The 17,971-nt window shown below is 41.3% G+C and overlaps 1 protein-coding gene across 1 annotated transcript in view; it reads left to right on the plus strand.

Annotated features, from left to right (window-relative positions):
- Positions 1-17,971, plus strand: part of SDK1 (sidekick cell adhesion molecule 1) — a 2,061,301-nt gene that overhangs the window by 519,456 nt on the left and 1,523,874 nt on the right. The window contains exon 2 of the mRNA XM_069209963.1: positions 9,262-9,421. Within this exon, the coding sequence (XP_069066064.1) occupies positions 9,262-9,421 (160 nt within the window). The remainder of the gene's footprint in view (positions 1-9,261; positions 9,422-17,971) is intronic.

Raw genomic sequence — 17,971 nt, forward strand, 5'->3', positions numbered from 1 at the left:
GTTAGTTACTGAGTGAATGCAAGTCAATCTTGTCTCTGTTCCCCATGGGGACAATCCAGCCCGAACTGCCAGGCCAGGTCCTCCCTAGAAAAGAAGAAAGCACCCTGGGACTGATATATATCACTATAGATATAACCATATTGAAGATGCCAAATTATCTGTCATCAAGAAAATAAGCATAATTCAGGGCTCATGTTTCACTACGTATGCACAACCCCTTGTTATCATAGTAACTCAGTAATTTGCAAGTGTGAAGGGCTGAGAAAAGGTAATTTCTAATCCAGGTCAAAGTGATATTATGCCTTTAGTCACAATTTATATGCAAATAACTATTTGTCTAGACAGAAACCATAGTCCTATGAGTGAATTCCTTTGTATTTATGTTTGTCGCTTAAATATTTCCCCTGTGGATCCCCATCCCATAACTATAATTCAGATTCAAACTTTTCCAACTAGGTAGAGGATAACCTAAAATCCAGGGAGATGCTGCTCCGTGATGACCAACTGGCGACTCTCCAGTCACGTGACACACTGTAATTACCTGGTTATCAAATAAGGTTTCTCCTCAGTGAATTCTCTGTTTGCCTAACCTCTCAAATACAATATCAAACACTTGCCCAAGGAGAGGTGTGATCTAGAGTGTGCTTCTTGCTAGGCTAAGAGGTTTGTCAACAAACAACTGAATAATCCAGGCTTTGGCTTTGGAATTAGTATTTGCCTGATCGTGTTTACAGAAAATACAAAGAAAAGACGATGTTTGAGCTCTGCACGGCTCTCCTTAGAGACGCGGGTCTCAGAAATGCCATCTCAGTGTCCTCCGCAAGCAGTATTTATTGTATTTTATTTATTTAAGTTTCTAACTGAATTGTTGTTTTCTGAAACATAGATAGTACTATAGAGCACTGGCAGTAAGTATTGTTGGGACCATGAGATTGCAATGACATGATGCCAGTTAAGGGAGAGTTCTTGTGGTTGGGAGGTACTTACTTAGGGGATGGTGGACAGTAGTGCTGGACCAATTTTCAGAGTGGCATTGCATCCATCTGTGTTACATGACTGAAGTCATAGGGACTGTGAAAAGTACAATCCTGTGACCTAGGGGTGTAGTATGTAGCTGTTGCTGCATTTTGGAACACATTGCTGCAAATATATTACTAAAGCATGGTGTGGTAGCGCACTGTCATTTACAGACAGCACATTTTCCAGCGAAATGGCAGCCTAACATACACAGACATTTAGTTTTACTTATAAAATTATATAGCACACAAATGTTAATGTGTGGAAATCAGGTTGACGCAAATATTTACCATTTCCGCAATGTCAATGTGTTTTGGTCCCATAATAATTTCTGTTTCCATCACACTTAAGAATTACAAAAATATGTGCTTTACTTGTGGTTTCATAGCTGGTGAAATACTCTGAAATATCTGTACAGTTAATTTGCAGGTATTTAAATGTGTGCTAGAAAAAAAACGACATCCTACAGTCTTTCCTTTCACACTCCCTGTACCTCTGGCAAGATTGTTACATAGTTCCCTTTACAAAATCCTCCCACTATGCAGTCAGAGAGACTAAACACCTATTCCTGTGTTAAAGAATGAGCAATGATGTGTTCATTGACCTTTGTCTTTGAATCTTAGAAAATGTGACAAGATAAAAATAAAATGCAAAGAGAACTTTTATTACTCACTCACCTTCTGAACTCCAGCATGGTTATTTTGCAGATACTGCAGCGCCACCTGCATTCCTGCTTCCAGTGCCCATGATGGTGGATGTGCTTGGTAGCACATACCGTGATAACCAAAGTTCAGTTTGGACTGCGGTGATAAACTTTTTGCCCTTCCTTCTTTGGTCATTGTTTTTTGTTCCATTCCTGAAAGACCGTCTCTTTGCAGCAGGCTACTTATGTACAGGTATTACTACAGTGGATTATCGGACCGAATCTCGAAAACAAAAGTATTGGGTGAACAAAATACTGTATCAAAAATATTGAATTCCAAAATATTGAAACGGTAACTGCAAATAGGTAAGTGTAGATTTACTATTCTTAACTCCACATCTATGCACCTTTAAGGTTTGTGTATATATATATATATATATATATATATATATATATATATATATATATATATATATATATATATATATATATATATATATATATATATATATAATTAAGTTACATATATTTGGAGTGTTAAGTATAGTAAAACTTTGCTTACTCATAGAAATTGACCTTCACAATATTTTTGTTCTTGAGACGATATTTTGTCCACACAATAGTTTGACTCAATATTTTGTCTAAACACCGTTATAGGGTAAACCTAGCTGGAGGTCACCTCGAAAGCTGAACAAGGGTGGGAGCCCTGTGTTATGATTCGGAATCAGTGAAGTACGATGTTTGTGAATGGTGAGTTCTGTCACGCTGAGATGTTGTGGTCTCTGCTTCGCTCCGTTTTAAATTGCAGGAGGATTGTTGCAGTTGTGCTATTGATGGGAATATTATAAATCCATGGGAAAAGAGACTGAGAAGGCTTGTTTTCTGTTGTTTCTTTTATTTTTTTTGCAGCTTTTTGTTTCCACTCTGATGATGATCTTCCTTAAGTTGTGTCTCTGTCCACACCAGAAGTTGGGCTTGGGTGAAGGGGAAGTTTCCATTTATAGTTTCTTATTCAGCTGTGGTCTGTGATTGAGATGTGTCTGTAGATTGCACAGTGTGTAGCCCTACATGATCTGCCAAAGAGTGGCTTCACGGATCAGTTGAGCAAGTGTATAATGTTGGGTCCTATGGCCGTACCAGTGTCTGTGTAGTTTGGGTTTTAGAACAGCTTGTGCTTACATTCTGGGTCTGGTTTAGCATGTTGTACATCCTTGGCTCTTGTACTCTGAGAGAGCTGTCCACTTACATGTTCTTGCCTTAGTTTTGGTTGGCATACCCTGCCCTTTTAGAAGTCATTCTCAACACCTAAAATATAACCTCTATGAGTAATGCTAGCGCACCTGGTCCTTTGTAAGTAAACTTACAATGGGACGCGTATAGGCGATGAACCTTTTGGATCGCATGGCGTATCCTAGCTATGTAGTAATCGATGAACTATCAATGTAATCAATCAACAATCACTAAGAGAATCATTAAGCATGAGACACTATATCAACATTTCATTAATAACCCCAACTCGATTATACGTTTTATCAATTTTATTTCCCTATTAGTTACAATACTAAGTCATAAGGTTAATTCAACTTTTATTCAGTCCGCTCAGAATTAGTTCATTAATGACCACCAATAACATAATCTAATCATATATGCTCGAATGCTTCAGCATAAGCCAACCAAGATGAATATAACAGCATTAATAGCAGAGTTCAGCAATCAGTTCGAAAATCATTGTCACTGTCAGAGTCACCCAAAGAATCCTTACCTAACCCAGATTAGCATTTAGCATGTGGGACTTCATGCGAAAAACTATTTAGGAACATGAATTTGGAGAATAACTATTAAACAGCGCAGTTGGTACCTTGAAAGAAAGGCACAAAAATTAATCAGTCACATTGTCATAGCTACCTATCCACGGAATGGATCAGCAACAAAGTCCGTCTTTGTCCTCAGCTCATCAATCGATCAGCATCGCATCAGGCTCTCAAGAGCATGAGCCCAATGACAGAATCCCGAATCGCGTCTTCTGAACTCATCAATTCATCCCTTGCATCTGAAGTTTTAGCCCCTTGTCATTACTTTTTATTAGAGTTTTTCAGTCCATCCCCCTAATTCCTAATTGGTCAGTCAATCAGCAGTTATGACTCTAACCTGTAATATTAATTTTACAAATCTATGAATTCTAATATTTCCCCATCCCCAATTCGTTGATTGGTTCACTGTGCGATGCCCTCCTCATCCAGCTCATCCGGTATCAAAAATGTTGCATCTTCTTCTCCAGTCAGTGCTTCTATAGTTCGAGTCCTGGGAAAGTACATCGAGTCTGCCTTACACCAAACTTGTTACACGTCCTAGTCCCTCATCTCCTGATCGTCTGTTCATTGCAGAAAGTTCTAGCTAAGCAGATTTTATTAACGTATGCAGTTCAGGAACAGTTCAACTCACCAGCTTCTCTGCAGTGCGCTAGAAATTCAGCTTCTGTATGAGGCCTGGAAAACTAGGCCACAAGTTTGTCTAAGTTAACTCTAAAATATAATACAAAATATATGTTATACATCTTAATATGACATACTACTACATTATTATTTATACATTTTCATTATTTCACACCTTTTTTGTCCTTTTAGTACAAGTTCGTATAAGTGGCTGCCATTCCCCGTGGGCACATTTTCAAATTTGCACATTAATTTTTCTCTACGATTAATTTCTCTATGAAGTTTTATAAACCATAACATATAAGCATTTATTAATAATTTCTAATTAGCATATCTGCGTCAACAGTACCAATGCATTTTCTAATTTTCTCCTACGTATACTGATTGTATTGCTCATGTGCACCAAGTTGAAATGTGTTATTATCCAGGACAGTGATGCAGTATATTTGTTTGTTATTTATCTGTCCACTTCATCCACACTCCCCGTGGCAGGACTGGTTTTTGCATGCAGTTAAATGTACACTTAACCCAGTACTCCATTATACTCCATTTGTGAAATCCCCATCTCCAGGTACAACACAATAAATGGGCATTCAACAAAACACCTAATCAAAAAGTAAATAAATAGCCCAATCTAACTACTCGTGGGTAATTTTCTGCTGTTCTTTCGTATCAGAGATAAAGTGATGTAGGTGTTTTATTAAATTAACATATGTTTCGATTTTCAAAGGGTGGTAACTTGTTTTCTCTGTTACAAAGGGGTTAGAGCAGACGACTTAAATGCATGAATGATTAGAGGTCTGGTTAGTTGGGAAAGTTTGTCATTGTTCTGTCGTTGAGTTTTGTTGTTCACTGGGGACAAAAAACAAACAAAATATTGTGAGCTTGGCAAATGCTAGGCTCAGGGACGGATTTATTGTGTGAAGAAAAGATTCCAAAATGAATAAAAATGACAAATTCATATGATAAACGTCTATTGTGCATTGTACTCTTTAGCACCTTGTCGACTTTTCACTGTGGGTCAATCGCCGGTTTGATATTTGTTCTGCAGTGAACTCCCTGCCTAATGATTTTCCTCTTTCCGCCTCCTTCCAGGTGTTTTTTTATGACCTCCTCTTTCTCTTCCCCTTCTGTCGAAGAGCGGTATGTAGAATGGCATGGCACCTGGGCAGGTGTGGAATAGATGTCCTCATTGTGGCTCATGTGGTATGACTCCCTTAAGTAGTGGTGGTCTTATTTCAGGTTCGATAACGAGATTTTACCCCCGTCATCGCCTTACACTCCAGGCTCCTTTTCTTTCTTTTTATGGGCGAGCACAAAGCGCTTCGTCTATTCTGTAATCTCTTTCTGGGCTTCAGACCACGCCCATGTCATGTCAGTCACCTACTACATTGGTGAGTGGGCTTGCCTTTTAAAATCCACTTGCTTTCATTTGTGAAAGGCATGCATACTTCATGCCTTTTCCGGTGTTTAGCCCACCTACACAGCATCGGTAAACTACTAAAAACATACGAAGCTCGATGTTTTCAGCCAGGGGTCGGGACTACTTTATCTGTTTATTTTCCACACAGCGCGGTAGCGCTGCGTTTTTGTTCTTTACAACGCTAATAGCTCGAACTCGAGCAAATGCTAGACCAATTGAATTGAAAATGCTTGTTTTAACAGGTTTCTCTTCTCCTCCAACGCCATGTGGCTCCATTTCTTTTCTGTTTTTTTTGTTTTACGTTTTCCTTCTCTGCCGTATAATCCTACTGTACGGTGCAGGCAGGGAAATGACTGGTTCTGTAGTAAGAACAACTGTAAGCCCGCATCATTGTTTTCAAACAATGGCAGTTTTATAATTAGTGCTATAATTGGACTGGTACTGGCCGGTATTGAGGACCTGCAGTTCTTTAATATGAAACGGAGAGTACCCACGCTTCTCAGCACTCCTACAGTGGGAGAGTACAGACACTTTTAAGGAGTAAACAGGTACTATGGATAGTGAGTACCAGCACTTTTTCAATTTCTATTGAAGGCACTTTTTATACACACTACAGTCCATCTGTTAAAAATAAAATGTGTTTGCAACAGCAATTGTTAGACCAAATATCCTTGGTGTGGTTTTCCCACAAGTATTTTTTCTTCTCTCCTCCAGGTTTGTTGAATTAGTTTTTGTTGGAATTGGGACTCTATTCACTGTACCACTGCTAGCCAGTGCTAAAGTGCTTGTGCTCTCTCCTTCCAACATGATAAAATTGGCTTACACTTGATGAGTACATTTGATGTACTTGTGAGTCCCTGGTAAATGGTACCACATCCTCCCAGGGCCTGTACATTAAATGCTACTAGTGGGCCTGCAGTACCCAATTTGCCACACACACAAATAGCCTATTAAACCATGCCTCAGACCTGCCATGCCAGCCCATAGTGCAGTTTTAAACTTCTATTACTACCTAGCAAAATAAACCTTTGGCCAGACCTAAAGCTTCCTTTTTAATACTTATTAGTCACCCCCAAGATAGACCCTAAAGGTTCATAGGACAGGGTGCATTGTATTTAAAAAGTAGGGCAGGTGTGTTTAAGTCTTACATGTTGCCCTGGACAATATCACCTTTATGTCCCTGTTGCAACCCTCAGACTGTCACTAAGCGACGCAGGCTGTTGCTGGACCCAGCAGTGGTTTTGCTTGTTTTTTATTATACCCTGAGTGAATAATAGATTGTTATTCACTATTGGTGCAATGAAAAAGTCCCAGAAAATAAGGAAGGCAGAGGGCTGGAGCCCATGAGAGAGGGGTGCCACCGGTATTCAGCTGTTTTCCAGCTAAATCATCTTTCAGAAACCAATGTTTATGTCATATGTAGTTGTAAAGTGCAGTATGCGCAATAGTCACTTTACAATTTGACAATTATTACAATGTTATGCCTCCAGGTGTTAGCCTAGTGGTGTATCTTCATGTCAGAAAAGTCAGACAGTTCTATGGCTGCATTGAAAATTAATGTTCATCTACATTTTATACTGAAAATGAGCATACTCCAGCATAGAATGGATTTCATGCAATATGCGAGTACATATATATTGCACATGTTAACGCGGAGAAATCCTAGCTATATTTAGACTGAATAGTGGATTTCACACACAAAGTCGATGGACCGAATTTGTTTTGAGGGGATGTCATTCAGAATACGTCATAAACATCACAAATAACATATAGAAATCAGTTCAACCTTAATAACCCCACCAGTTTATTAAGAAGTTATCCATTTATTTCCCTATATTGACAACACTAAGGTCCCGAAATTATTCTCAAACACAAACGATACATATAGAGAAACAATAAAGGCTGATTCAAATGCAGGATATATCTGAGTTCAATCAAAGCAAAAAGACAAATGATCTCAATGATTATAACACACAACCATAACAACAGAATCTGAGCAAGAGAAATTGAATACATTTGAATAATGATAAGACAAAGAAAATATCAAAGACAAATCATGAACATGTGAGTAACGCCTCCCTCACTAACCATTAATTAGCATTGACATGTTGGGCTTCATGTAAAAAGGTTAGTAAAACAAATTTAGAAAACATCGAGCAAAGGTGCTATTAAAATATGCATTAGTAAATAAGCAACTACAGCTGGTACCTGGAAAACAAAAGACAAATAACAATTTGCAATTATACATTACCAAAATACTACAGTAATCAGCAACAACGTCCACTTCGTCAGTGGGACAGCAACATCAGGCACCAACATCAGGATAGGAATAAGATAAGGATAGGGGTAATGGTTTAGAATGTAGAACTATAAGATACACTGAACCATTTAAGTATTACGTACTTCATAAGCAATAGAATCTCTAGGTCGTCTCAGGATATATGAGAATCCCAAAGAAGAATCACCCGAAGAAAAGACCCTGAATGATGGTGACTGAACATTAAATTAAACTTGTTAAATGAAACTGATTGGATAAAGCATAAAGTGAAAAAGTTATGACCAATCAGAACATGGTAACAGATATCAGAATTATTATACAATTAGTTTACTCCAAGCTCTTCTATTTGCTGTCATTCCATTGACGAAATCTAAACTAATACATTTTATATTCCAGACTTCCTCTTCTTCCGCCTCATCTGTGGATCCTTTGTTTCCACTTCACCAGAATACAAGGTCACAGGAAGAACAATTACTAAATGTTACTTCCCCAATTCTTTACCCTCGAAGAAAGACATACAAGGAAACATATCTTTAAACAATGAAGTCAGTCAAGCTACGGAACTCATTAGAAACATGTTATACAGTTTGCATCACACAGTGACCTTGCATCTGCTTAGTCAAGCAGAGGCCACTAAATACACATTTTATTTCTACTATGTGTTTTAGTTAAGAAACACACTTTCTTGTAACAACAGAATTATTTCATCAGCTTAGGTTAGCATGGACAAAATATAGGCCTTACATAAGATGGTGGCCATTCAATTAGTCACATTTTTCGTAAACATACTATTATTATCCAATTAATTCACATATTAATCTGTAAGTATAATTACGTAACGACTCAATATTTTATCAGTAAAAGTTCTGCTTCCACTCACACGCCTACCTTGGTTCCAGCTGTGTTGCTGTACAACTACAGGCTGAGTTAGGGAATCAGTATTGATAATTATAACTTGTTATATAGCATTTCATACATTCAATTCTAGAGTGTTTTGAACAGCTATTATTCAATGTTTTTGGCAGTTGGTGAACTTTGGAAGCAATACCCTGCCAGCATTCAAATTTGTTACTTGCTGGGCACACCGGTTGTCAGTCTCAAGCCGGCTCTGGCACTTCAGGTAGTGTAAAATTATGTGGCAGGTGAAGAGTTCTTATTAAGGGATTTATAGGCTTAGTGAGCTAGCGGTCAATATAGATATCTAAAATTTGTCTAATTTAAAGGTGAATCACTTATTTCCTTCTGGTGGTTAGCAGTGGTGTAGTCCACCTAACACCTGAAGATATTTCGTTATGATCCTTTGTGCTTATAACAATAAGGCTCTAACGCTGTTTCGTACATTTCTTGCTTTAAAGATTGGAGACATGTTGTTCTGTTGAGATGGCTAGTTTTTCAGTCATGGAGGCTTGTGTGTTGGTCATTACTGCTGCTGTTTATATGGCTAACAATGCACTACCCTTTGTTTCAGATGATGTTGCACCATATTTCAAAACTGAGCCAGGTTTGCCGCAGACTCATCTTGAAGGAAATCGTTTGGTTCTCACCTGCCTTGCTGAAGGAAGCTGGCCCCTAGAATTCAAGTGGTTGTATAATAACACAGAGATCACAGCTTATTCCAGTGAATACAAGTAAGCCCACTGTTTTATTGTCTGATGTTCTGTTGAATATTACATTTTTTTCTTCAAATACTACGTAAGATCCTACATCAGAAGGCAGCAAGATAGGTTGTAATTGCCCCCGCCCTCCCAAGAGTGCTCAGTATGTACCATGAAAACATAGCTAAAGTTACTGGGCCATCCTGATCAAGGGAAGGCTTTTGAAACCATGCATGGTTCCTGTGTGTAAGTCCTTATTAGCCCGTAACTTCATTACCTATACTCTAGAGCCTCTAAATTTCGATGGATGGCATATTTATAAACACTGGGTTGAAAGCTCTGATCTGGTTTAGACAGTGAAATAGAGATCTGATTTTGAACAGACATCAGCTGAGTATTTCATATTGGTATGAGCCGGATCAGTTCCAGCTTAGTAACTTTCTTGATATTGGGTTCAAAGAATAGACTACGGCTAAATTTGACAGTCTGGTTGTGTCCAAGGGTGTAAATATTAAGGGCCTGATTATGAGCTTGGCGGAGGGGATTACTCAGTCACAAATGTGACGGATATCCTGCCTGCCGTTTACAAGTTCCATAGGATATAATGGAAATTGAAATACGGCGGACAGGATTTCTGTAACAGAATAATCCCCTCCGCCAAGGTCATAATCAGGCCCTAAGTGTAAAAGGGACTTACATCAAATCTGATTACTATAATTTTTTACCATTTTCCCTTCCATCCAGTGATTTTTCTAGTCTGACCTTTCCCTTCAGTTATTACCTCACATCTGTCATATATCCAACTCGCTTCAATTCTACTGTATGTCTTTCTTATTAAAAAACCTACTATTAATTGTTCATTTTCTACAACCTAATACCAGTATCTCAACTGCGTTTTCTCTCTGAAATACTGGAAAGCATGGTCTTCAAAAGCCTCATACTTTACCTTTCTTCCAATAATTTTCTTAAGCACTTTAAGTCTGACTTCCATACCTACTATTCCAGGGGCAGCTCGTAACTACCGAGAGTGGTGGGGCACACAAATAGGTTGGGTGCATACAAGTGTGAAAGGAGGGGGGCATAAAATAAATCAAATCAAACATAGCTTACCTTGTTCTGAAGTTGCTGACGGGAACGTCCTCCTCGCTCCTGTTTCCTTCTTTGCTCCAGCCTCTATCTCATGCACCATCCAGCTCCCTTAACCAATCCTGGCACTGCTCTCATGCTGGTAACCAGCATGAAAGCAGCCCCAGGATTGGAGGGAGCAACCTCTCTCAATGCCCCGAGGGCACTGGAGGCCTGTGCTATCTCTCAACCTAGCTGTCAAATACAGCTGGGTTGAGAGGTTTAAGTGTGCATGTCTGGCTGGCTAAAGTGACTTGCGCACTTTAAACAAGTGCACAGGCAGCCCACCACTCCTTCTGACTGCTGGCACTTAGGTAGCCCTGCCCCATCCTGACACTCGGTTCAGCACAGAGGAAGAAAAAAAAATTGTTTCACCATTTTATTTTTTCATCTATAGGCAGTACCTGGGGGGCATTTTTCCCATTGGGGCGACGCTCCACCGCCCTAAAGGAAGGACCGGCCCTGTACTATTCTTTGGAAACTACACTTTCATACATACTGAACTACAACACCATAGCCCATAAAAACTGTCTTTCTTCCATCCTACAACTAGCCTTCAACACCCTCGATTTCTCAAATTTACTCTCCTCTCCATGTTCATTAGGTATTACTGACCTGATTCAACTCTAGCTTACTCAGTCACTTGGAACTCAACTACATTAACACCCGCTCCTCTTCCAGTTTGGATCTTCTATGGCTCGGTCCTTCGCTACTACTCTACTCACTTTCTACTGCCTCCCTTTGCTGATGTAACTTGGTATGTAAAAAATCTTTGGACTGGAGACACTGGCAGAAGTTTTTTGGCATCATGCCTTTCAGGCCGGCCACAGGGCCATCGGAGTAGGCCTCTAATTTAATGGAGGTTGGTAAAATGGATTTTGTAAGTTGGTTTTCATGTGGCCCACCTTCCTATTTAGGTTGCAGCCTTATACAAGAGTCCAGACCAGCAGTTATAGTATTCACTTGCAGACTGCTGTGCTATCTCTAGCTCCCAACCTTCCACCTCGGAACCTATCACAGTTACCTTCAGTATAGTATATTTTGTCAGCACCATAACCTTTTCTCTCGGGTGAGGAAAATAAGGTCCACAAAATCTATTGAGGGTGCACTATGTTGGCTGGAAAAGAATTCATTATAATTTGCACTGAACATGAACATTTGTTGCATATAGCAGACGTCAGATATACCTCGAGCACATTTGTGTCTTATTATGACTCTGCCCTAGAAGCTGCCTATCCTAAAGCTAATACCTCAGGCTTCACATGTTCAACATAGATAATGTAGATTGGCTGAACCACCAGAATTTTGAGGCAGGCATATGATCTGTGCTACACAATTACAAGTAAATCCCATACGGGTGGAAAGGTCTTTTCATGAAATTCTAAAAGCTAATTTGCCTTAAATACCAATGAAAAAGACATAGTTAAATTATTGAAAAGTACATTTGTTCATCGTGCACAGTATACAGATCTATGATAAGGATATAGTTTAGTTGTATGGACACATTTCTGTGTGAGTCTAATAGCCTATAAATCAGCTATACGGTATTAGCACAGATTGTTTCTATAGTAGCATTTCAATTCTCATGATTCAAGGTTACATCCTAACTCAATTTGGTCTAATTTGAAATGTTTTTTATTGCTCCAGAGCTGTCACTAGTGACAATATGTGCACATTAAAGAGTTTAATGATTTACATCAACATCATGTGCAGCAGTGCCTGGAATAATGGATGCAAACGGCCTGCAAGAAAGTGTAAGCCAATTGTCAGAGCTTTACATGGGGAAAAACTCAACTCTGCCTCCCTCATTGTACTAGCAATAAATATTCACCAATTTCAGCTTTGCTAACCTAAGATGACAGTAGTAATTACTATTAGGCTTCTGCAACTAAATAATCACCAATTTCAGATTGCTAATTTAAGAGGACAGTAGTAATAACTGTTCAGGATAACTTTACGGATATGTAAATCAGGGAGCAGCATTCTCTTCCTCGCTTGCTGATCATTCCCATTCTGAGCACAGATTCATTTTTATAAAATGAGTAGTTTTCCAATAAAACTATAATGTTAATAAGATTTATGATCTTCACGCGATTATATATTATTATATTTCCACATAAAGTTTTATTAGTCGTGCTATTAGTCCTCAAGACTGTGGCCAAGGGAGTAGGCACAGTACTTTGATTAACCTTGGTTTAATGCTGCATTATTCGTGCCTGTGGAGAGTGTCTAATTTTGTGTTGTTCGTCTTACAGACAGTGTTTAATACAGTATTTTTTTTGTTACTGAATCTTTAAAAATATGCCTTATAATTCCTTCTCATGCAGTAAAGTAATAGAGTTGAATGTAAGCCAGTGTTTTACAATTCATTGAAACTTGAAGTGAATGCCAGTCGAGGTATAGCACACACACTGCATCAAAGGACAAACTGCACCGTGTAGAATTCATACAGTGTGCTGTAATCCAAACAAAGGGGTATTACGTACTCATACTGTGGTACAAAGGTTTTGTAATTTGCTTTTAATACCCTTGTAAATTGATCTTGATGGTCAACCTAAAATTCTCGCATTCCTTCCTTGATTATAAATCCTATTTCTGTTATGCCTGTTTGAGTCTACAGTTTAAAATGAGTAAAACCACGTGCTTAAATGCTCCTCTACTTTTAAATGTTATTTATTGTTTTTGATAAATCTAGGCATTAACTATTGACACATTTTTGGGCTTCTCGCTTAAAATATAATAAAATTTGGGGTGGGGGCATGGTCAAGATAGCTCTGGAACCAGACTTCTCTTAGTTAAGCTGGCCCAAAAAATCCTGAAGAAATCCTGGCCATCACAACACTGTACTGACCTCAAGCAACCGGGGAATGGACCTCCTGTTCATCTTCGAACCTTTTTTTTTTGCAATCTGCAAAAGTCAGGGCTGGTGGGAGCCGTGAGTGCGACTGGAGCCAGTGGAGCCGCACGAGGCCTGCAAACCTGCCTACGTGGCTGAGAATGAACCTGCAACCGGGCACCACAAGCTGCCCATCCCACTCCTGATCGTGAGTCTAGAGAGGCCTGTTTTGAGGGGAGGGGAGAGAGAAGGGCACATGCTGACAAAGGCCAGAGATCACAGAGAAGGTAGCAGAGCTGGCAACACATCCCACCCTCAGCAGCTGGGAGTGCAATACGTGCCACTCGGATGAGGCCTACCTGCTGGGTCATGAAATACATCCGCTCTGCTCTCTCATTACTGTGCACCGCAGCTGATAGCGTCAGGAGAGCTGAGAGAAACCAGGACTATAAAATTGAAGAGGACGGTGTTCCATGCTGCCCTAGGCCTGCGCTGTTTCCCCTCCCCCACTCACGTATATTCAGTCTGTGGGGGTTGATTAACAAGCACCCAGTGATCACCTGAACCTGGGGGCGGGGGGCTGACGAGCCCTCCTGGGTACACCAGCCTCGTGCCCTGGCGGCGGAGCGAACTGGGAGAGAAAAGGAGAAAAAAACGAAAGGGAAAAGGAACTGGTCTGCATGGCCCAATCCTCATGGCTGATTGTGTGCCCTGGGGGGCCTAGAGACGTCTCCCTGCTTCTCAGGATGTGCTGTCTCATCCCCACTTGCAGGTCGTGAACCCAGTCGACCGTGAATAGAGAAAACTACCCTCCAAGGAATTTGCGATAGACACAGGCATCCCCATTCTGCCAGAGTTCAGTCAACTTCCCGGTCAATCTGGTTTCAGTCTCTTATATACCTTAAAGAAGCGAGAGAGGATATTTCTAGAAATCCCCACCCAACCTGTGTATTGTTGTTCAAAAAGTTGGCTACATCAGGTCAGTTTCGAAAGAAACACATTGAGACTGGCCAAGATCCCAAGGCGCTCTCCCGTTCCCTGCCGTACCATAAACATCTTCCTAGTACATCCTTATCTCTCTGACCGCCCATATTATGCCCTAGCCCGTGATGAGAAAGAGCATGCATAGTGAAAACACGAGCGAAAAACACATTGCATAACATGTGCACAGGAAAATACCTGCTTGGTGTTTAAAGCTAAGTTGCGTACAAAATGGAGTCTGTACTCAAAATGGCGGTGGTGGCCATCAATGTAACGGTATGCTGGTGGCTAAGCTAAGCGCAAAATGGAGTCAGTGGTCAAATACAAATATCATTACAAGCTGGAGAAATTTACATGGGTCCCCCGCCTACAGCGGACCCTGATCCACACACAATGCCAAACAGTGTAACTCTCCTGGAGGCCATGCATTCTTCCCAGATGGCACTCGAAAATAAACTGGCAGAAGTATGCTCGGAGGTTTCCCTTCTGCGCCAAGACCTCCGCAATGTGGCAGAATGGGCAGACTCTGTGGAGACTCGAATATCGGAACTGGAAGACATAGTTAGAACTTTCTGCAAAGATGTGAAGGAGACCTGTGTCACTACTAACGAAGTGCAATGGAGGCTTGAAGATGCAGAAAACCGGGCTCGTAGACATAATCTTTGATTTGTGGGCTTTCCAGAAGGGGTGGAAAGCCCATATGTGGCATCATTTCTAGCAAAATGGCTACGATCTTTCCTTCCTCAAGACAAACTCTCTCCCTACTGTGTAATATAAAGAACCCACCAAGCACTGGGGGGGCAGGCCCCCTCCGGGAGCACCCCTCAGAACTGTGATTGCATGCTTACTAAACTAACGGGACAGGGATATGATCTTGGCAGGAGGGCACAGGCAGGGGAACACTGTCACTAGGACTCCATAATCAGAATATTTCCAGATTACACTACAGCAGTGCAGCAACAAAGACAAACTTTTGACAAAGTGAAAGCAAAACTGTGGAATCTACACATACAATATATACTTATGTTTCCAGCAAACCTCAAGGTCCTATATCAGGGAAACACAATTTTTTTCAAACACCAGAAGAAGCCTGGGCATGGCTAGAGGAATGTCGCTGATTATTGAGACACCAAACAGAAGTGTATCCCATGTACCCTTACTCCTCAGAAGGCTCGAGGCCCAAAGACAATTGCCGAACTATGGGGTCAAGTGGCCGATGACCCCAGGGGAAGGGCAATATGCCCTGGCGGAGCCGGCAACTACCCAAACTCCAGATGTCAACATCGGACTCAAGGAAAGCTCATTCGGAGAACATTGGTTCCCCCTAAAAAGCAATGGAGAATGGGCATCCCCAAGGGGTGCTGTTGAGAAAAGAACTAGAATTGGATACGGAGACCCCACATCCACTAGCAGTGGTCATCAATGCAATTGAATGAGGCTCATCAGCAACCGTTCCCCCAACAGATGCGAATGTGAACACTTAGCAGAAATTTCAGCGTATGCACTGGCTTGTCATCGAGGCCAGTTGGAGGGATTAAAGAACAAACAGCGCCCCTAACACAGCTCTATCTTGCACTGCAGAGATGACTTGACCAGTTCTCTATTGTTGAGTCACTGTTTACAAGGACAGCTGACTCTCTACCTGGATAGACATATTGTTGGGGTAATTCAGTGGAAGGGGGTGGTAGGCTACAGACCTCTAAGTCTCCTCTGTCAAGTCATTTTTGTTTAGTTTTAGGGGGCTTAATTCGAGGGGGCGATGTGGAGTAGGGTGGAAGGGAACAGTTTTATGGGATTTTGTAGCTATTTGGGGAGATACAGACATGGACTTGCCGGCTAGATGATACATAGAAAGGGGATCTCACCTCCATCGAGGCAGAGACAAAACTACTAAAGAAATTCGAGGTCGACACAGCCAGGAAATAATCACATTGTCTAGACACCGAACCTCCAGTCAGACAAGGCCTCGGTCCTGTCACGCTCCGGCCGATGGACCCTGATGTACAATGACCACTTTTCGCCCTGACAGGATAATTTCCATCCTCTCCTTGAATGTGAATGGTCTGGGCGGTAGGGTTAAGAGGTGATTAGTAGCACAATATATAAGCAGACTCTTGCCATTGGGGGTATTCCTGCAGGAAACCCACCTCCGGGGTACACAATGTGGATTTCTGGGGAGGGGAGCGACTATAATACTTGCACACATGAGATACACACCTGGATCCAGGGAAGTGGCTCTTATGATTAAGAAAAGCCCACTACTGCAACAATGGGTGGACCCGTGGGCGTGATATGTTGGTGTCTGGGGCCTCTGGGGTAGATTGAAGGTCACCCTGATTAGTGTTACGCATCCCCTTGACTTCAGTCCCATACATTGGAAAAAGTGGCCAGCGTGCCCCTAGAAACCAACTCCTCCCGTCAACTAATGGGGAGAGATTTCAATTATGTTATGCTACTGAGTCAAGATAGATCGACTCTGACGTCTTTAACGACACACCCGACTCTTCTTGCTCGCTTCACTGAAGCTTTGGATCTTTCTGAACCATGGCGTAGAGCTCACCCACATGAACACCATTACTCCTACTACTCTTGGGCCCGCAAGGTCTTTTCCTGCTTAGACTACATTTGCTCCCTGACGGGCGAGGTCAATACAGTACACAGCGTAGAGTTCCTTGCTCATAGATTATCAGGACATTCATCACTATGCATGAAGATGGGCCGTGGAGTTTAAGGCAGCCAAGGGTGCAAACGCAACACCTGGGTACCATGAGATAGGGAAGTGGAATCAGGTCTGAGAGTAGACACAGAACTCTATTTTATAGGAAGTGAACACTCAGTCCAATCCAAAATAATAATATGGGAAGCCGACAAATCAGTCCTCAGAGACAAAGCACAAAATCTAGTTGTCCAACAAAAAAGACGGAACTTCAGTTCCCTGGAAGATCTAGAAAGTCAGATAATGAAGGTGAAGATGGAGAAAACCCTGGGTCCATGGCCAGAACCTCTAATCCTTTGGAAACTAGCAGTCCTGAGGGAAGAGTGTCGAGCCCTCGCACAGGAGTGTGCCAAAACCCAAATCTTAGTGATACTGCATGGACTCTATGATGCAGGTGACAAGGCTGGCAAACATCTGGCCTGGCTGGGCAGGAAAGAAGTAGAAACCACTTGGGTCCATGAGATAGGAGGAGAAAGAGCTAGAACGCACAACACCATTGCGAAAGCATTTGCCTGCAATTACGAAGACTTATATAGGACCAGAAAACAACCCTCGCCCCCCAGATATTTTCCAACTTAAAGATCATCACAACCCCTGTCCTGGACAGTGAAGCTAGGGAAATACTTGAAGAGGAAAACATAAGAAATACTTAAAATGGGCATATCCCAATTTAACTCTAACAAACCCCTGGGCCTAAGGAACTCCCCCAGAGTTTTTCAAGCATTATGCAAATCTGGTAGGAAAACATATGCTGAATATGTTTCTTGAGGCGAATGAACAAGGGTCGCCCCCCCCCCCACTCCGATCATAGGTGAGCGATAATAGTGGTGATACACAAGGAAGGGAAGCCAAAAGACCGATGTGGATCCTACCGCCTGATTTCACTCCTCAATGTAGAGATAAAAGTACTTGCCACTATATTAGC

This window comes from Pleurodeles waltl, chromosome 10 (assembly GCF_031143425.1).
Source record: "Pleurodeles waltl isolate 20211129_DDA chromosome 10, aPleWal1.hap1.20221129, whole genome shotgun sequence".
NCBI lineage: Eukaryota > Metazoa > Chordata > Amphibia > Caudata > Salamandridae > Pleurodeles > Pleurodeles waltl.